The following is a 21,200-nucleotide window of genomic DNA, read 5'->3' as shown; positions in this document are numbered from 1 at the left end:
AGTCTTTAGTAGATTTATGGGCGGTTTCCTGCACATGGATTAGTTTAAACCAGGACAAGGCATTAGTTCAATTAGGATATTCAAGTCGTTTTAAAAGAACATACCTTATAAAAGGTGTGCATCTCGAGACAAAACAAACGCACTAAAATAATTGAAGATAAGTCAGTGCGAGTTGTTTTCGATCAAGTCACCTCTAACATTTGAAGTAGTCTGGGACTAGTTTTATCCCCCATAATGCACAGTATTACAAACCATCTCAGACCAAACAGTGATGCATTTCAATAATCGGCTAGATTAAAAACATGAAAAACGTTATCTTTTTATTCATCTTTTTTTACATATCTTTTTTTACAAATAATTAGACATAAATAAGTTATTTTTCCTCTATAAAGCCAAACATTTCATTCAAATAATTTATCCTCCAAAGTCCATTTTGAGTGTCAGAAGTCCTCCTTAAAACAATCTTTGAGAAAATAAAAAAAACCTTGCTTTAATCTCGACTGGTAAAAATCTGACTAAACTGAAAAAGAATAAAGATGATTAGAATATTTTAAACAAAGTAACTATGCAGAATTAATAGACATTGTTAGTTTTTTCGTTCTTGAGAACTGCAAAATCATTAGTTGGTTTCAGCAGAAAATGCAGTCAAATATAATGTCATTTGTTTTCTTTTTGTGTAAGGAAACAAATAGCTTTATGTGATAATTTTTTGTGTTGCTGAAGTATATGTTTAATATTTAAAAAAAATCATTACTGCCATTCTGTATTAATGGGGTCGTGAGAATGAACAAGTTAACCTATTAAAAATTTATGTAAGCAGCTTTCATTTACTGTCTTTTAGAATACATACTTAGTATGCCTAGGATGCACAGATATTTTGTGTATGAAAGGATTAAACTGTCTCACCTTATAGAAATGTTCACTCTCAGGTCATTAGACGCAGAGGGATCTGCGAACTGCATGGGGGTCTGGATGTTCCTCTGTATTTAGAAACATACATTTGTTAAAAAACAAACAAAACCCCACCACACAGACATAAATGTTATTTAGGAAAAACTGGCTTGCCCCCTGCTGGCCACAGTATTCCCTATGTACACTACACATAAGACTTATAAGCGAATGATATTGCAATGACATTTCACAACCTTGTTTTAATCTCCTGAGATGGGGGTGATAATATGGAGATTCTCTACAAAGAACAGAACAACACGCCAATTAAGTTTTTCTTTCTTTAAATTTCAAAATTGTCAACATATAAACTTATCTTATGTACCATATTACCAATAATGGTAAAATTACCATTTTAGCAGGAAACTGGAATGAGCATGTTCGTTTCAGTCTCCGAAAAAACGCTTCTCTTTCACATTCATCTGCAAAGTGAAAGAATTTTGCCGGCCCTGAGAAAATATCTTGGGATTCTTCTCTTGTGATGTCTTCTTTTTGTTTAACCAGCTCGTCCTGTTGATGTCCACAATGATGATTCTCTATTTTATTGCATCTATGGTTTGATATGTTCCTAATGCTCACAATATCACTGAACATCACTTTTCTGCATTTTATTGGTTTACTGGTTTCCTTTTCTGAAAAATGCTGAAAACGGAGACAAACAGATAAATATATTTTAGATACAATATGTGTGACCAGTCATAGGTTGCTCTACTCTGGACCATCAAGACTTTCTAGCAGTAAGCGAGGAAGAGAAACCAAGACGAGAAAAGTTTTATACTTGTAAGAATGTTACCACAGACAGGCAAAGAAAAGTCACCTGCTTTTTCAAAACAGGACCTACTGCCCTTTCATTCGCTGGTGCTCTCTTTTCATCCAGTTTTAACACACATCCTGCAAAAATCCAGAAACAAAGCATTGCTTATCATATAATGCCATGCCATTCATTTGTGACTTCTTTGTGGTGAAACTCAAGTGCTCTAACAAATACCTGATGCAATATCTGATGCCAAAGTTTCAGAAGGCACACATAAAGGGAAAAGGCTGGGAAAAAATACAACAGTCAAATCCATAACCTTTAACTCAATAACAGAGAATGTATATACAGTATATATATGTAAATTAAAACTTTTCTAATACAACATATTTTTGATAATTTCAACATAGGAATTTGCTATGACCTTTATACAATTTTAACAAGGTCCAGTTGATTTGATTTTATATCAAAACACACATACATTTAAAGTCGTCATGAAATAAAAAATGATCGTTTTAATTGTTTTACACAATGTTGAAGTATTTATTATAAATGATTTATCCGTGCAGATCATTGTTTTAAAAAAATCATTTGCACTTGTAACCTCCTCCTCCACCTCTGGAAACGACCTCTCTTCACTTCTGGTCAGGAGGAATGGCACGATGGCGGGGCTACAATGACTGACAGATTGCTAGCTCGCATTTAAATCTTTCACCTTTTAACGATCCAATCAGTTGGCGGTGGATGAAATCAAGTCCCGCCCTACGTTTTTTCTCATTTCAGAAGTCGTTTCACTCGTGTATATGTCACGATACAGAAAAAAAGACAATCATTACTTCTGGTTCATGCCGACTTTAAACTGTCGACCCCAGATTGTTCATGTGGTCTTAGATATCTGAAACCTGCTGTACTCTTTAAACGTCTTACCTTATAGGTGACAGAGAAAATGAATTCTTCTGTTTATCTTCAGCAGTGTCTAATGATAGTTCTGTAGACAGATTAATACATTTGAAAAAGTCTCGTCTTCTCAGTGTATAAGCATGCATGAACTCAAACACACAACGATGACGTACAGTACCAAGAATGGAGGAGAGGTTTGGAGGCTGATGCAGCGCTAAATCCTGCGCATGACTCAGATCCAGAAGTGTTGAGTTTTTCACACTGTTCATCATTCCGTTACCATCGACTACAGTGATCCCCTCATCTATGTGGTCAGGAGAAGTACACAAACAGGTGTTTTCAGTGGTTTCTTGAAGCTTGTGGTGGTCTCAATAGTATTGACCACACCGATCCGTGTATTTAATGTTACATTAAGTCTTATAATCCTGTTCTACGTTAATTTACAAAGAGCAAGAAAATACATTCCATTCTTTATCAAACAAATAAAAACCAAAGCTTGCTTTGGACTCGCATACAGATATGCCTTGTTTTGATTGATTTAAACCGCTTTTGTAAATAAAATAATTCCATGGTGTCCGAGAAGCCTCTGGATTCACTGCATGTAGATAATTGATGCTTCTGTGGTCAGCTAGAGTCGTGTATTATGATTGTTTATACCAAAATGATCAGCTCTGCGAAACTCCTCAATGGACGAAAGCGAGGAATCCATGTTTAAGGTCGGAGAATCATCATCGTCATCCAAACAATCCAACAAGAAGCTGGAAACCCCAGAGGGCATTATCATACCTGGCCAGGGACAGAAAACATAGGCTGAAGAGTCAATTTAGCCCCAATTAAAGTACTGAAGAGAAAGCATCGAACCCTACTTGTGGTGTCCTGGCTTGAGTCTTTGGAGGCACTGGCAGTCATCATCACCTGCACACGGGACTTTATATGAGCAGCTGTGCTGGTTCTCAGCGCAAGCTTGTATTTTAAACTTGTGAATAAAGCCTCATCTACCACATCACACCATACCTTACAATGACCTCTCCTGGATCCTGAAATCAATGGTCGGCCATTCAGATACTTTCCACCTGTCCTCACAAGTCTAAAATGAAATTCACACAAGAAAAAAATCTCATTGTCTTTGCAAGAGAAAAACAATCAAACACTGCACTGCAACCAATGACATTCTTACAAAACATTTTTGTATTGTTTTTGGTAAAAAAATCTAATTACAATTACTTGTCAGGAAAAGTGACCTAAGATATTTAGTCTTGTTGTATGAAAAAAATTGAAGAATTAAGTTTATGGTAAAAACAAGCAAAACAATCTGCAAATGGGACGAGAAAAAAATAAATAAACTTGAATTGGGTAAGTTTCTCGCCCCATTGGTAGATTTCTTTCTTGTTTTTACCATAAACATAGCCTACTTAATTCTTATATTTTCTCATTAAAAAGACACTATATATATGTCACTTTTCTTGTTGAATGTTGAACAAAGAATGTTTAAACATTTCTACAACAAAATAAGACAAAAACATTTTTTCGGTGTATTTTGTGTTTATTAGGGTGGTCACACTATGTACATGCTACTAAGGAAATTACTGCCTATGGAGACCAATTTTCAATTTTGCAACCTTCTACGTGGAACCATCTATATGCGTACGCAAACGGATCAGATGAAATGAGCCTTTGAATATATGCGCAGAGGCATCTCAGTCATTTAGTTTTGTACATTTGTACAAGTACATAACCGTTACGTGCAGAAATAAAGGTCTTCCTCAGGCTACGTCAGACTGCATTATGAATATGCACGAGGCAGGCGGTTCCCTCGGTTCCCAAGCAACAGGTAAAAACGCTTGGGGTGACGACAACTCACCTGTCTTTATTGCATCCAAACGAGTTTAATTTACTCCGCTGTCGACCACGACGAGCACATCCACTTAATATAGGCACACATGTTCTGACATCTGTTATAAAGAGTACACACACAATAAACGTGATTTCTGTGTTGATTAATGCTCAAGTAGGCCTACACACACTCATAAAACACAAAGGCATCGTACTGATGGATGAGGCCGCTCTCATTGGCGTCACATTGCGACCTTTTCCTCTTGAAGATTTCTTAACAATCATAGTAAACGCGACTCTTTTAAAGATAAACTATATAATTCATATGAAAGTAAAATGTATACTATCAATTATATAATGATCTAAAGTTCCGCTGCCATTTCCGCCATGACGTGTTGGTTGTTGTAGAGGGACACGCCCACTAATTAATAAACGTGCCAATCAACGTAACCAAGCAACACCAGTGTAATTCATTATTATTCATGAGCAAATTCTTTATCATCATCATCATCACATTTCCTTGCTTAACATGTCTGTCCAATATGTCTACAATTTATTAAATTGATTTTTGCTAATTTAGCTCTTAATATGTTTTATATAACCCATTGTTTTACGATTTCACTCAAAATAAATAATACAACATGGTCATTTTAACCCCTTCATGCATTCATTATTTTGAACATAGGCCTATTTTTCTGTTTTAATAATTAGTCTTTAATCAGTTTTTTATTTAGTTTAATTCAATTTTTAATTGCAGTAAATTTTAAATAATACAATGATTATACTGTAATGTTGTACTCGTGACCACCACAAGCAAAAGAGATACAAAGAACGCATCTTTATTTTTACATTTTGCTCAAACTCATACTTTGAGGATATGCAGAGATGTACATGCACAAATGTTTTCCAGTTTTAAAACATGAACTGTTCAAAATTGTTGATCAAACTTGCAGAAAGAAAAACTCCTTCTGTTTTGTACATAATGAAAGATGTGTAAGAAGCTATATGTCCAGCAATCATCTCAATTACTCTTCACACAGATATTAAACTTTCAACCTCAAACTCTGACAATGAAAGCAATGAAATTAGAAGGAATGATTATATAAAAAACAGTACAGCATATCTTTACAATTGAATTATAATAAATTAGTAATAGAAATAGACCTGATAGTCCATATCTGCAGGAAAATAAACCAAAAATGAGCAATACTTCCGTACAGGCTGTGGAATGTTAAATGCACCACATGTTAATGCCACGAAATGAAAAAGACGACTTGATTCAGATCTGTGCAGATTTTTATTTCTGGTATTACCCCGTCTTCACCCATAACCCCTCATTAAATACAAAGATAGAGTTCTGTTATCATTCAAGAACAGATTGTTGATTTTTTTCTACACTGCAAACCATTGCTTAAATAGTTTCACGTCTATTATTCTTCAAAATGTACACTACTATTGAAATACTTTGGGATGGAATGAAACCGAACAGCTAGTTCATTTGACAGCCCAAACTGTATGCATGGTATGCTCACCTTGATCAAGTGAGCCACATTTGCAGGCCTTCACTACACAGACAAGCATTAGAAAGTAATTCTAGTATATGTAAGTGTCTTTCGATCCAGGTCTTGGGGACCTGCGAGACACGATCTCATGGAATGCCGGGTATACGCATCATGCATTGCTTTGAGGTCGAAATGTGCCATACAAATTCCCTTTAAACCCATAAAGAAATGCTAAGGGTGAATGGACGTGTACTGTCGAGAGGGGTGAAAGAACTTCTCAGTCCTCTTAAGAAATGAAATGATGAAGCATGCATGCTCAAACTGCTTCTGTTTTACAGGAGGACTTGGTTTTGGTCGTAGCTCTGCCACATTTCTAAAGGCACACCAACTGTTGACCTTTACAGCCAAAGGGAGATTTACTCTTTAATTTACTCTTGTAGCGAGTAAGCTCATGCTTTGACTTGACGCCAATGGCTCATTTGGAGTATTTTGTGCCGGCTAGTGTCTGAATGAGGAAGAACAAAGAGGTGATGAGTGTCGGCTGTCACGAAAACGTCCTGGTCTTCTGGCAACATCACTATTACATGGAAATGTTGCTGTACAGTTGTTCGATCTCTGTCTTGAAATATTCCTTCAGCTCCGGTCGCTTGGCTTTTAACGTGGGGGTCAGCAGTCCGTTTTGTATGGAGAACATATCTTTATGAATCTGTATGTCTTTGACCTGGGAGAAGTAGAACAAGATCATTCACAGCAAAGAAATGTATACACTACAACAGCAGACGATTGTCTTTTTACATTGCATTGTCAACAGTAACCCCCATGGGTGTTGGACTTCGTGGGCGACAGTTGATGGTTTGGTTAATTTGATCAATAGCAGTGTTCGCTATAAAACTATATTTCACAAGCATACCTGCTCAAATGAATGGAGGCCGCTAGTTTTTCCCAAACGCACCATATCATCTAAGATGGCTTTCTTCAATTCCTGTAGACAAAAAAGTAACAACTATTAACTTATCTATGGTTGAAAAGCAACAGCACGTTTATAATACATTTTTCGTTTCTGTAACGTTACTTTATTTTCACACAGTTCTTCAAAGCATCCCTCGAAGCCTTTCTTCTGAGCCCATGAAGGAAATACCTCTGGATCGGGAACGACGATTCCGACCAGACACGACTGCACACACGGTCGAGAAGAAGAAGCAGTTAGTGTACACACATGACGTGCAGATGTGACATTCTAACATTAGAGACTAACCTGCAGGCTGTCACCGTGGACGTAGAGCTGAGCCACGGGTTCACTGCGGATGTAGATGTTTTCTATTTTCTCTGGAGAAATATATTCGCCTTGAGCTAGTTTAAAGATGTGCTTCTTTCTGTCAATGATCCTCAATGTGCCATTCTGATGATAAAAATCAGAACCAATTTAATCACGAGTGCAAAGAACAAACTAAAAAAATTGTCTATTTAGTTAAAAATAAAACCAAACAAATAAAAAGCCATCAGCCTTTGGAATCCCCCAGCCCCCCCCCCCCCTCCGATCGTGACCCCTGAGGTGATTACGTCATGTCAGGTGCAGCAAGTCAAACAGCGCCACTTTAAACATCCGTATGTGCATGCAGATTATTTTCAGGCTTTAAATTTAGGATATTTTCATTTGTCGAAATGAAATGTTGGTTGATATCTATCAAAGAATCAAAGACAACCCAGGGTGCACAGTTGTGAATAATGTTTGTATACTTTATCAACCTCCGAGGATAGTGGGGGTCTCGAGTCCCTTGCACTGTTATTTTGTTTGGGAACCCCTGGTCTAAAGGTCAGGAGCAGTCAATACTGATGGCCACTAGATGGCAGAACTGTTCGTGTTACCCTTGTGGGTATTTCCCCGTTTATTTTCAATGAACTACTCATCCCCATCATGCACTGAAAATAAAATAAATGCAATTGAATAAAAAAAGTAAACGCCCCAGCTGCTCTGTTAAAACCTCCACAGTCAGGAAGCGCTTTAAACATTCTGAAGATCCGGTTTTAAATTTCAAGCTTTGTTGGTGTCTATATGATAGATGGCCCTGGTTTTTTAAAACATGCAAGCATAATACACACACATATTAAAAAGACGTAGTAAAATATTTACCGGTAGCCATTTTCCAATGTCTCCTGTGTGAAGCCACCCATCTTTGTCTAGGGTCTCGGCAGTCCTCACGGGGTCCTTCAAATAACCCTTAAACACGTTTGGGCCTTTCACACAAACCTGACACAGAAAGAAAACTGTCATTGCTAGAGTGCTTTCAAACACCTTTCTGATTGTATTATAAAGACATCTGACCCACCTCTCCTTCTCCTTTAGCGGCGAAGTAATTCTTCTCAGCCACGTCCACCAGTTTAATGAGATTACATGGCAGAGGAGCTCCTACATGACCTACAGACGAGAAACAAGAAAGCACCTCTGCATATTTAAAAAATGTGAATAAATCTGTCATATTCATATGTTTTCAGATTTATCTATACAACAGAACCCAGATATTACATATGACATCAAAAGGGCAAAATCTGACAAATGGGTGGATTGAATGGTCAGCACATACCATAAAAATTCTTCTTTCATGGGAATCCATATTTAGGAGAATCTAGACAGCATTTTTCTTTAAATTGTATTGCATTGTTTTGGCACATTTGGCAAACTTTAACTTTTTTATTTTGGGTCAACATTGTTCTTTCTGTCCGGGACTATCAGAAGCAAGCAGCTATTGCTGTAACCTTGGTAAATCCGCACTGTATTAAAACAATCATCAGATCTAGCTTGAGGAAGTGTTTTAAGCAAAAATACTGGCCTTGCATTTTTCTTTTACAATAATGCCTCTTATGACATAATATATATAAATATGTTTAAAAAATAATTAAAAATAAACAAATCAGTGCTCAACAATGACTTAAAGGTGACAAAACTTGTTGAATGAGACAGTGTTGAATATGAAACATTATTTAGCAGTCATATTAACTTTGTTCAAGTAAACCAAAACTAGAAAAATACTCTGTACACATTTTGATGTTCTGCTGAACACAAAGAAAGATATTTTGAAGAATGACAGTAACCAAACTGATTTCATCCACTATTCACTCCCATAGTCTTTATTTTCCCTACTATAGCAGTAAATGGAATGAGATCTGTTTGATTACATTCTTCCAAACCTTTTCCATACACTGAAATGTCTCAAGTGAAGCACAAGAGGGAGCAGTTGACTTAAAAATTCTCAAAATGCCAAACTATGTCCTACTGTCTCGAACTAGAGGAGGATAAAGACAATACAATGATATAAACTGTTTATCAAATGATATCGACTGTCAAATAAGGTTCTTGAAGAGGTTTTGCACCTCTTGAACTTAACTCTCAGGATTACAGTCAAGTGTGTTTTGGCTCTTCAGGAAAAGGGTTTCACACCTCAAAATCTAGTGAATGAATGGCACTTTATTATTATAGCTTCACCTTATTATCACATTGACAACGGTCATTATACTGTAAAGGAATTACATGAGCGCCGTGTAACATTATTAGTCACATATAAGAGGTTTTCCCTTCAGCACACAAGGAAATGTCAAAAGACTCAAAGATTGCTTCTCTAGTAATCAAACCACGTGTTTGTATTAAAGGATCATGTGGCGTAATACTAGAATTTAAGTCATAAAAACAAGCTGGTGAGTGAGTGATTCACTGATCACGGTGTGAGTCATTCATGGACTTCAGCGCTGGGAAACACATGGGAAGTTTGGTTTCTTTCTTATATATGCAGGTCTCACCAGATGTCCAGTCTCCAGGTGTGGTGAAGGTACATCCGGCTGTGCATTCTGTCTGACCGTACGCCTCATACACCTGCAAACACACCAAAGAACATCACCCTAGAACATCACAATATGACATAACACAGAGCGATGTGATGTGGTGCTCGGACCTGACAGCCCAGCGCTGCTCTCAGAAAGCCCAGGACTGATGGAGAGGCCGGAGCTGCTCCCGTAATAATCATTCGCAACCTGCCGCCCAGACTGGCCTGAAACGTGACCACAGGCAAACATCAACATGTCTTCCCGTCAATACAACTCATGGCACCATATGTCTTACATGCTGTAGATCACACACCTGGATCTTATGGAAGAAGATCTTGTCCCATATGCTGTCGCAGCGGATGACGCCACGGCTCACCTCGGCCCCTTTTCTTTTGGCTGCAAAGTTCAGCAGCCAGCGTTTCACAGAGGTGTTGGCCTGACTGAAGATCTGAACACAGTACATAGCCATTATATACACTTAATGCTTTCACTAAATAGTAATAATAAAAGTTCACTTGTACCACAGCAACAGCAACAAACAACAAATTAACGAGAGCAAAGGTAACGAAAATAAAACAAGTAATTACAAACTTTGACAGATTTGATGTGATGTAGTGTATCTTTATTATTATAGCAAGTAGTAACATTTCTTTTCAATAAATATCTGAAAAGGTTCAGAGAGTTGAGGTTTTGCTTCTCTCACCTTGTCATACATGCGGTTCAGGAGACGAGGGACCACTGGGAAGATAGTGGGCCGGAGAGCCTTCATGTCGTCGGGCAGGAGACGGATGTCACCTTGGAAGAAGCCAATCCTTCCGCCATGACAGATTACCACCGACTAGAATGCAGCAAATACACAACAAAACACAAAAATCTTGTTTATTGCCAGTCGCACAAATGCTTTTAAAAGTCATTCTATACATTTGCCCGGACAATCCCGGAGAGAAAGGTGAAGAATGTCACAAAATGCCCAAACTTTCAAGCCAAAATTCATTATCATTCAAAAAAATATGAATACTTCATATTTCTACCCATTCACATAATATTTAATTCACTTCAATTTTATTCATATAGTGCTTTTTACAATGTTTTCATTGTTGCAACTTTACAGGAAGAAAAACAAAACAAATAAATCAAGAAGAGGGTTGAAAATAATACATGGTACATGGTAAGACCATTCTGTGAGGCAACGTTAGTGGAAATGACAGAGCCCTGAGCTAATCTACAATTAGTCATTTAGCAAATGCAGTGCATAACTTATAAGTGCTATAGAACTTGTCTCAGTTAGTCTAAAATAGTGCACAAAGCTATATAACCACATAAATATAGACAATACATATTCACATAAGCCTACATATATATTCTAATATCAGCAGTCTGCCATCTGACCCTAGTGTAAAATTTTTGTTAAAATGACCCTAAAAGAACAAGAATCAATTATTTTAACCTCAAATAAAACTGTTGTAGTATTGTATTTAATGTATGATCTCTGGCTGTGGGTTATGTAAGGACGCAGACCTTTAGTGTTTGTTAAAGAGGAAGTGATTTCTACATGTGTCTATGGTGTGTGTGTCTGTGTGGGTGTGGACTCTTGCTCTTGTTTATGCACACAGTCGATCCACAGCCAAACTGTAATCTGATACAGCAGAGCTGAATGAACTAATAAAAACAAAACCTGGTTTCTGCTGGTGGGTGGGAGACTTTTCTTTATTACTCACACATGAGCTTAAAACTGTGAGATATTACATAATACAAAAGACTTCATAGGAAGACACAAATCTCACCTCAATCAACCTCTCAAACATGTGCGCTAGAGGCAGGAAGGAAATGAGAACATCATCTTGGTTTGGAAAGATGACTTTCTGCAAAACAGTAACACACACAGACGGACTTCGGTCAGACACAATAACATGTCTCACTCCACCATCTTTAACAGGGTTCATCTCACTAAATGACATTAATAAAACTGTTCTCACATCCGTCACTTTCAAGAAGCCTCCGAAGTCAGCCACAACGTTCCCGTGGGTCAGCATCACTCCCTTTGGATTTCCTGATGGGCAAAACACACATACTAAATACAGTAACTCTTTAGATTGGCCGTCGGTCGCCATAAATTCAACATTCAAGCATCACGTTGCTTTGGATAATTAAAGAATAAGCTATGAGGTGACATGTAGTCACACTTGAAAAATTTACAAAATATTTCGCATTGTCAGGTTTGAAATACATTACAACAATAGGCTACATATTTATCAAACTCAATCTGCTATAATATACAACCACAGACAGACTTAATGCTAAGAATGGACACTACTAACATCTGACAACCAGAATATGTCCAAATGTGTGCTACTTAAACACTTAAAACACTTAAAACACTTTGACATTTTATGCAATGAACTTTAGACTGTGGTTGCATATGTTCTGTGATGTTTCATCCTTATTTCCTCCCTTTCATTCTTCTACAGATGTTTTGAAGTCTGGCGAGAAATGTGCAAGAAGGAGTCGGACTCACTACAGAAAGGGAGTACCAGGAGCTCAAGGACACAACAATGTACCTAATAAAATGGCCACAAAACTAATGTAACGCCGCACTAGAATTGAAAGGAGTAGGGTGTGTACTAAAAACACTGTCAGACCCTTACAGAACAAAAATATAATGCAATATATTACATAATACATTTCCATATATTGGACTGTCATAGCTGTTGCTAATATTTTCAACATACAGCTTAATATACATTGACAGTATATGGATGTATATAGAACATAAAAATATATTATGAAACGAAGACAAAAACAAATGTAATATTCATCACATTTGATATTTTATTGAGTATTTATTGCACATAGATGTTCCCATGTAAATGTCATTGAGGTATAGTATACATATTCACAGAATGAATTAAAGCAGATTTCTAGTTCCCAGCATGCTTTGCTTCTGACTGCTAAAGGAGAGTCAAATTGTTTAAATGTAGGTTACCTTTTTCTGAATATTAATATAGGGGGAGATCTGTTAGTGTTTAATGTTGTATTACTTTGAAATTTAGAAGGATTTCTAGTCAGTGGCGCCAACAGGGGGTGGCCAGGGGTGGCCACGCCCACCCCTGGCCGACTCCTGGCCACCCCACTGGCCAGTATACATTTTTGTAGCATCAGTTATGCATTTCATCCCTAATGCACAGCCAGGCAGGCAAGCCGCTATAGACCTTCGATCGCACACAGTAGTCCGCCCCTCCCCCGCCTCCCCCGCCCCTCCGTCCATGCCGCTGTTGCGCAGTGCGTGCCCGTCGGTCAACAATTTCAAAATAAGTTAAGAAAGAAGACAAGAAGACTACCGGTCAGTAAATAAGTCAAAAATATTATTTAGTAAAAGAAGACGGGGAATTATGTGTCGTGACGTCCTTTTTAAGTGCCAAATAGTTACAGTATACTGTTACAGCAGCTTTTTGATGTGTCTTTGACACGTTTTGACAAGAGTTACCTAGCTAACGCCATTAGTAGCTGGTGCATGTATATGTTATGTCAATTTTTTTGCGTTTAAGCAATTTGGGTGCGCTGAGTGTAAAATCAAGAAGGACTAGGGCCATAAATCTTGATGACTTTGTGGATGTGTTTGCCAAAAAACATAGCAACAGGCGAATAAAGCTATTCTGAAGCCTGGTAATCAGAATCAGAGGCTATTGATCACTGTTGGGAAGTTCTTTTTGTAACAGTAATAATTATTTTTGTTTTACATTAAGCAAAGATATAAAAGTGTCTTACACATACTGTATAGCCTGGTAATCAGAATCAGACTATTGATCCCTGTTGGGAAAGTCCTGTTACATAAAGCAAAGATGTGATTGTTTCTGTCCTTGCTTTTATTTGTATCTGCCAGTATCTGCTTTTCCCCAGTAACTGTTCTGTTTGCAATAAATGCAATAAAAATAAACCTTATGCCAAATATAATTGCAAAATAAAACAGAATTGTTGTGCAACTCAAAATGTTAACTGTACTGTTATTAGTCTACGCACATTATATCATTAGTAATATTAAATATAACAAGTATATCAGTTGAAGTTTCCTTAAGCTCTCCTGTAGCTCAGTGGTAAGAGCATTGCGTTAACAATGCCTAAATGTAAGTCTTTCTGATAGTTTTCTACAGGCCGGTTTACTACAACAGTAGAATAAAATTCTGAAATGATGGTTTATAGTTTTGGGGTGCCACCCCAAGATTTTAAGTGGCCCCATCTGGCCACCCCTATGAAAAATTTCTGGAGGCGCCACTGTTTCTAGTATGTGTAAATGTGTGGGGTCACCGTGGTGATGAACAGTAGAGCCTGTGGTTAGGATAATGATTGGTCAAATATTATGAAGAGTGTATCATACTTAAAAAAATAAAAAATAAAGGCTGTGCACTATTTAATGCACATATATATATAATATGGCATGAGTAAATATATTATGGTCAATTCGATTATGGTGTAAACATTGGCTAACCTGTTGTGCCGCTGGTGAAGCACACGATTGAGAGATCGTCCGGTTCAGGGGGCTTTGAACACATAAACACATACAGTCAGTGTACTCCCAGTTGTTGCATATCAACATAATGAATTCATTTTTATTCATTCAAATGCAAAAAATTTAATGAAAACTGCTTTTTAAAATCACTTGGCTGAAGGAAGTTGGTGATATACATGTAGGACAATTGATCTGTAAAAGCAATGTAGAGTATGCCAGATCAGTTGTACACTACAGGTTTCACACTTACCACAGGCTTCCTGTGTTTCTCTTTACCCAGAGCCTAAAAAAGACATTGAGCAAACAAAAAACATCAGGTGTTATTAGGCAAGCACTAACATCCCGCCCCCCCCAGCCCTAACAATATTCCTGAATATTCCCACATTTATAGGCAACAATGTGCTCTCCTCGAGATTAGTTTCATGAGAAGCATTCATCTGATCATATTTAATTGTGCACGCAGCAGGCTTGTGCACGTCTCATTCAGGAATTTCTCGGATGGATTTTCCTGATAAACTACCGAGGAAGCTTCACGTGCTGAATGAAGTGAAGACTAAAATACACTGTTGGCTATGAATTGTGTCCAGTAGATGCTTTGAACCATGACCATTATGATATTTGATCATACATAAATGCCTGTAACAAAATGATGCATGCAATGAACTACAACTATTTTACTAGAAAATACCAACCCAATCAAAATATCCCCAATCCCCCACCCAGTCGAGCCAGCCTAGTATTGGGTCTGCCAGCCATTCATCAAAATAAAACACAGCAGGTACGCTGTTACAGATGTATTTAAAGATATGAAGACTTTAGTTCCAAAATGAGATAACCCCGTTTTTTTTTTTTTTTTAGATCATTTTTTTTATTATGTTATCATGTTTTTATTGTGTTTCATTGTGTTAGTTAGCTGTATTCTTTTTTGTAATAAGACCTTAAATTAAAAACAAACCTGCTGCAGTTTGATTGATATAAACTCGAATGCACAATAAAAAATCTTTATGAGTAATCTCTTTTTGTTAGCAAACTCATATACTGTTGTAGCTGAGCTACAGGACTGCTTTGTGGACCTACCTCGACGTCTTTAAGAGCCTGGATATGAACTGCACACTTCCGCCCTTCCTCCACCAGCTGAAGGTCAAAAGCATCCATGAGGATGATGGTCTTAAGACCCGGTGTTTCTCCTCTCTCAACCTTTCCCAGAAGCACCTTGGCTTTCTCGGGTTTGTCACAGATCACTGTGGCGATTTCAGCTGTAATAAAATGTTTATGGGAAAAAGCTGTAAGATGGCAATGCAGGCTGAAATGACTAACTTAGGAGCATTTGATGGTGAAAATGTACCTGTACCTGTATTAATGATAAAGCGTATAGCGTCAGGTCCAAGAGTATCATAAAGCGGCACCACCACCATTGAGTATGTGTAACATGCCAGCTCTGCTATGATCCACTGAAATAGATAAAGACGTAAAAAGAAACTCAACATCATGCATCTGTACACCTTGGTTTGGTATTTTGTTTTTGTTGGGGTTTATTTTACCTCTGGCCTGTTTTGTGCAAACACACCAATGAACTGATCAGTATTAGGCTGACAACCCTGAGACAGCAAACCAGAACCCAAGTTCTCGGCTCTGCTGAAGACCTACAGCAGATACAGGAAGAGAGGACATGAGGCCAGCCGCTAAACACAGAAATAAAGATACTACACTTCATTTCAACACTCGCCTCTTTGTACGACAACCATTTATAGGGCTGATTGGGAAGTCTGGAGCCTAAAAACGGTCCATCTCCTAAATAAAAACACAAAGCACGTCAGCATCGGAAGAACAGGTTTTTGATTTGCAGCACAATAAAAAAAATCGCAGTTACAAATGTGCAAGGTCAGGCTGCAGACCCTGAATGAATATTAGTGGTCACTATTTATTATTAATTAATTTGACACTAAAAACATTTCAACAATTCTGAAATGTCAATGTCATCTGAAACAAAGGTTTGCTCGGGTGACACTCACCGGTTATGTGTAGCCCTCTTTGAAAGACCTCATACATCGTCTTGGCATCTTCATGGTAGTGCGAGAGCAGTTTTGAGCTGCTGCCCATCATGGACCTCCGAGCGCCATCTTCCTTCTGAAAACACAGGTGAAAGAAAAGCTTTAACACACGTCACTGGCGTTTCAGTCCCGGGCTGTGACTTTCTGTCTCTTCTACTGAACACATGCACAAAAATATCACATATATCAAAGAAAAAGAAAATTAGACCGAACGGATGCAGTACATACCTGACACCAGTGGGCACATACGGTACAATACAGTAAAGCTCATTTGGGCTGAATCTACAGGTTAATGTTGTATAAAGCATGTGCTCACTGAAGTTTCAAAATACAATTTCAACATCTGCACAAAGAAGTATCTTTGAAGTGGTCGTCTGGTACTTGTTTGCATTTACATTTGCCTAAATTTGCATTAGACTCGACTCTATAGGATGTGTTTGAATTTTCAGCAGATGGTTATGAAACTGGGTGTGGTGCTCTTAGGCTACCTACACGTTACAATACCACAAAAACACTGAAACTTCTCCCGTGGCATCTGAGGACACTTCTTTGGAAAACCTGCAAGGCAACATTTCTCTCTGTGAATCATTGAAAATAAAAGGGTTTCCCGGACAGGGTTTCAATTAAGTAGTTTGAGTAGTTGTTTCCAAATATGCCTTATAAAAACCATAACTTTTGCTTTAACGTTTATGTAAGTCTGGGACTAGGCTTATTATTTTACTCTAGGACTAGGTTTATGCTCTGTACGGGAAACCCTGCCATAACGTCTACAACATGGGATTTAAAAACGTTTATGGGCCTGGACGTTTCATTCAAATATCAATATCCTTCTTTTCTTAAAATGGGCCGTATAGATGTATGATATGTTTGTTAATTGTTTGTAGGTAAGGATTCACACTAAAGTTTTAAGATGATTCAACTGGCCTCCTGTCTTAAATGTTTTGCTTATGCAAAAACAGTGAGCAGGATTCAGGTTAGAGCCAGATTAATTCAACACAGGGTTCAGGACGTGAGCTCATACAATGTAAATGGTGTAGGCAACAAAGAAGATGCAAGTGTAAACATGAATCCTATTTTTATCAAATCTGCAAAACTGGACCATCCAGATGATAAAAGGATAATGTTACGCTCGCCTTAACACAACCAGACAAAAGTCAAGACACACCCACGGTACTCATTCCTTATTATTACTACTGTCTACAGGTTACAAAAATAGTTAAATCATCAAAACTAGGAAGTAACAAAGAAAGATAATTTGGAATTATGACAAAAGATCAAAGCAAAGCTTGTATTGTAGCCTCTTTAACGCACTCCCAGCTTTGCAATTTAGGAGATTCTCTAATTCAATTTCTTATTTTTTCTTTGTGTACAAAATCTAGCTCTATCTGCACATTTGTTGTCTAAAAATTAAAGGAATGGTTAAGATTTTTCTCTATCAGCTAAAACAAATGCTCAAAATCAAAAGGTTGTAAAGGCTTTCCAAGCCTTTAACTGACAGGATAAATCAAAAACTATAAAGCATTTTTTTGCTGCCTTAAGTTTTAATAATTGTTTTTTTTATTTTGTCTATGTCTTATCAAAATAAGTTAACTGCATAAACTACTTTTCAAAATTTAAAATAGTAGTAAGGTCAATTTGATTGAAGAAACCTTATTGAAGTTGTGTTTCATATGAGCTAAATATTTGAGAGAGTCTGTGTCTAAACACCTGACCTACCTCTACTTCCTGTGACTGGTGACGGAGGTCACAGGGTGGAATAATGGCACGAGGGCGTGTCGCAAACCAGTAGGCCAGAACAGCAGTGATGGCACCCAAACCGACGAGCGCGGAGGTTGGAAGAGATTGTATGAGCTGTCCCAGCTCATCCAGCTCAGGCAGCTGTAGACCCAGCAGCAGATCCCTTGACTGCATTTTCTCCATAAGCGTGGAACTGAGCTCTGACACACAGACACACACACAGACACAGATAGACATCTGTTAGCCTACAACCAACAGACTGCAGGTGCATTTGTTAGGAATTTTACTATGAATTCAAGCCATGGCACATCAGTGTAGATCAGTGCAACTGATGACCCTGTGTGTATGTGTGTGTATGGGTTATAAAGTACAGACAAAAATAGAAATGTTCTCATTGTCTTAAACTGCTTTGAAAATTGGTTTGAAAAGAACATTTTATAGAAACTCTTTCTTTTCTCTATGAACATCCAACCCATTCTCATCAATTGCGTATAAATAACGCGCTGTTGCAATATCGTGTAATACCTACTCCAAAGTTCGATTTTGCGTGTATATGATGCGGCAATGTTTGAGAGAAGCCATGTTTGAGCGTGCATGATGAGGAAACACTGAAATAATTAAAATAATACTGTTAGGTTTAGGGTTTGGATACAAGTTAGTAAACCAAATTGCCGAAATGGCATGGAGAAAGAGGCATGTTGTTTGCACACAAAGGTTACTTTGGCGTACATATTATACGATATAGACACAGCACGTGTTATTTATACGCAATTAATGAGAATGGGCTCCAACATCAAAGGAACTCTACACACGCCTGATTTAAGACAAGACGTATGGACAGTTCCCTTAAGCTATCCCGGAGAGGTGTTCAATTCATACAAGTTGACCACTGGGGTGCCCCAAGGTTCAGTGCTTAGTCTCCTCCTTTTCTTTGTAACTCCCACCTCTCCCAAGGTCAAATTAGGGCAAAGGTCTTCTATTAAAACTACGATCATTCCTAACATCTCTGGTATTGTTGTCAGACATCTCAACCTAAAGTTGATAAACAAGCGATGCTAGACAAGCTTTTCAAAACATTCACTCTTCAAACTATACCAAACTGCACCCAATCCGCTAAAACCACAAGAGTTTTTATAATACACCTGAGCTGAAGATTGACTAACTTTTTGCTCCTTCCCTTTGTTAACCCAGGCCTTAAACGTACCAAAACTGTTATATTTCATTTATCTTTCACTCTTACCACAACTTCAAAAGTCATCTTAGACATTTTAGAATTTTCTTATACATTTTTTTAATGATCAAAAAAATCTCTAGACTATAACACCTTAACAGAAATACAGTACATGTATATGTCTGTATGTATTTCTTGAAATGTTTTAGCGCTAACAAACATGTTTAGATGACGGCTTTTCGGAGATGGTATGGATATTACTGAAAAGACAAAGCAATGCACAGACACACATGACATCAGAGTGATCAATAACCGCAGTTATGAGAGCAGAACCATCACACATGCATCAGTCTCATAACTCACCAATATTTAAACTCCAGCGGCTGAATTCATGCTTCTGTCTCTCTGAGCTGTAAACTCAGACAATTGACGCATCAGTGTGCAGTTTAAAGTTCACCGTCTCTGCTGTTTGGTTTGAATGCTTTTTCTGGTGACCCTAAGTAAAAGACATCACAGTTCTTATTACTTCTTGAATCTTTCTACTTATTGACCAACTAAAAGGATCAGTGGCTGTATGCTGTAAACAATCCAAGTTCACACTGTTCTCTCACTGAAATCACAGCTTACATGCAATGCTTAAAAAGTTAAAGTAAATCCTTTTCGGACACATCAGAGGAGTTTGTAACTTTCTCAACAATAAGGTCTACTTTTCATTTAACAAATGTGCAGTGACATTGTGGCATCACATCAAAAAAAGGGGTGGCGGTTTTTTCATTGCAGAAGAAATTACAGGACATTAGATGAAATTGGAGATTTGGATATTCTTCTCGGTTAATAAGGCTATCAATAAATCAATGATACTTATAGATCTCGTGTTTATTTATGCCAGCAGAACTGCTGAATTGTCTTTTGTGGTATTGATTTTTTTGTGAAGCCTTTTAAAGGGTGTTTACCCGAAGCCACAAGCTGAAGTTTACTTCCTCTGCATATGACTGCTGTCTGTGCACTTGTAAATAACTCAGATAAACAGTGAACCGCTCAAGGACTGTAGTTATTTAAACTATAGTGTAATACAAATAACTACATGTTTGACCTCGATTTGTAAATCCCCTGAAGAAATCTCTGCGCTTCTTTAGATGCTGGTTTTCACACGAGATCCTTTAGCACATTTTTTATTATTATTACAAAATTCACTGACAATCTGAACCAAATGTCATTTTGCATGAACTATTTTAACAGACTTGTTGTTTCTGAACAGTGAATAAACTGCAGAATATCAAGGTGTTACGTCCATCTAAATATTCACAGGGTGCAGAATATAGAATACTTTTCTTATGTGTATTTTCCTATTATTCATTAATAAACATTGCCGACCATAATTGTTAACCGATCAGCACTTTATGTACAAAAAAATTAAGTTATGTGCAATCATGCATGTTACTTCAAATGATACCTTGCACGCCTATCAGAAGCGTTTTCTCACCATCATGAATGACCCACTGTCATGACATCATGAAAATGAGGGGGGGGGCTGATTAGTTGTAACCGAAGGTAACCAGGTAACGTTATCTCTGAGGTATTAGTAATAACCTCTGGGGATCAATACTGGATGTCTGGAGAAAACATGATGAACCTCTGGGTTCCCACACCTTTCTAATCTTTTGTTTGGGTCTTTTTAGTATGTATGGGTCATCAAAGTTCATTGTTTAGCAAAGCAATGAAAAGACTAAAATAAAATGACCAGTAATAGTAAAAGAAAACAATTTCATACTACTGGATTGGAAACGGACTGAGAGTCAATAAAAAAATACTTTTATCACTGTTTAGCAAATCTAAATATCATCTGCCTTCAGACTGCATTCTCGTGTAGCAGCAGACTCTTCACCCCAGTTAAAATGGAAACATTTACCAAATACGCTGAAGAAATTCAAAAAGCATTTGTTATATACACACTGAAAAGATTTGCTTTGCATCTGCTTTCCAT

At 37.5% G+C, this 21,200-nt stretch overlaps 2 protein-coding genes across 12 annotated transcripts in view; both read right to left on the bottom strand.

Moving 5' to 3' along the window:
* Window positions 1-385: 385 nt before the first annotated feature.
* LOC130408220 (uncharacterized) lies at window positions 386-4,834 on the bottom strand. Of its 4 annotated transcripts, none has more exons than XM_056731702.1 (13): window positions 4,651-4,834; window positions 4,464-4,554; window positions 3,617-3,689; window positions 3,469-3,517; window positions 3,260-3,388; window positions 2,781-2,906; window positions 2,630-2,690; window positions 1,937-1,989; window positions 1,766-1,839; window positions 1,300-1,590; window positions 1,146-1,189; window positions 907-980; window positions 386-520 (listed from the first exon to the last, which is right to left on the bottom strand). In XM_056731702.1, the coding sequence occupies exons 1-12, from the start codon at window positions 4,718-4,720 to the stop codon at window positions 926-928; spliced, it is 1,116 nt and encodes a 371-aa protein (XP_056587680.1). In that variant the 5' UTR covers window positions 4,721-4,834; the 3' UTR covers window positions 386-520; window positions 907-925. The 4 variants fall into 4 exon arrangements, with proteins under 4 accessions (XP_056587680.1, XP_056587679.1, XP_056587682.1 ...); XM_056731703.1 differs by having other exon boundaries at window positions 392-463; XM_056731701.1 differs by lacking the exon at window positions 1,146-1,189.
* A 404-nt stretch (window positions 4,835-5,238) lies between these two features.
* acsl6 (acyl-CoA synthetase long chain family member 6) overlaps window positions 5,239-21,200 on the bottom strand; it is a 40,913-nt gene continuing 24,951 nt past the window's right edge. For 2 of the 8 annotated variants that reach the window (XM_056730283.1, XM_056730282.1), the window contains exons 2-22: window positions 19,580-19,712; window positions 18,025-18,245; window positions 16,270-16,384; window positions 15,984-16,048; window positions 15,799-15,900; window positions 15,609-15,708; window positions 15,335-15,513; window positions 14,508-14,540; window positions 14,237-14,288; window positions 11,730-11,803; window positions 11,538-11,615; window positions 10,457-10,591; window positions 10,067-10,201; window positions 9,882-9,977; window positions 9,730-9,802; window positions 8,265-8,353; window positions 8,069-8,185; window positions 7,193-7,336; window positions 7,010-7,111; window positions 6,848-6,919; window positions 5,241-6,658 (exon numbers count right to left, since the gene is read on the bottom strand). In XM_056730283.1, the coding sequence (XP_056586261.1) occupies window positions 6,518-6,658; window positions 6,848-6,919; window positions 7,010-7,111; window positions 7,193-7,336; window positions 8,069-8,185; window positions 8,265-8,353; window positions 9,730-9,802; window positions 9,882-9,977; window positions 10,067-10,201; window positions 10,457-10,591; window positions 11,538-11,615; window positions 11,730-11,803; window positions 14,237-14,288; window positions 14,508-14,540; window positions 15,335-15,513; window positions 15,609-15,708; window positions 15,799-15,900; window positions 15,984-16,048; window positions 16,270-16,384; window positions 18,025-18,228 (2,106 nt within the window). In that variant the 5' untranslated portion in view covers window positions 18,229-18,245; window positions 19,580-19,712 and the 3' untranslated portion in view covers window positions 5,241-6,517. Of the gene's footprint in view, window positions 6,659-6,847; window positions 6,920-7,009; window positions 7,112-7,192; window positions 7,337-8,068; window positions 8,186-8,264; window positions 8,354-9,729; window positions 9,803-9,881; window positions 9,978-10,066; window positions 10,202-10,456; window positions 10,592-11,537; window positions 11,616-11,729; window positions 11,804-14,236; window positions 14,289-14,507; window positions 14,541-15,334; window positions 15,514-15,608; window positions 15,709-15,798; window positions 15,901-15,983; window positions 16,049-16,269; window positions 16,385-18,024; window positions 18,246-19,579; window positions 19,713-21,200 lie in introns of all 8 variants that reach the window. The other 6 variants (XM_056730278.1, XM_056730279.1, XM_056730281.1 and 3 more) reach the window with 3 other exon arrangements.

This window comes from Triplophysa dalaica, chromosome 19, assembly GCF_015846415.1.
Source record: "Triplophysa dalaica isolate WHDGS20190420 chromosome 19, ASM1584641v1, whole genome shotgun sequence".
Taxonomy (NCBI): Eukaryota; Metazoa; Chordata; class Actinopteri; order Cypriniformes; family Nemacheilidae; genus Triplophysa; species Triplophysa dalaica.
The sequence above is the reverse complement of the archived record's forward strand: the minus strand, read 5'-3'. Positions and strand labels throughout refer to the sequence as shown.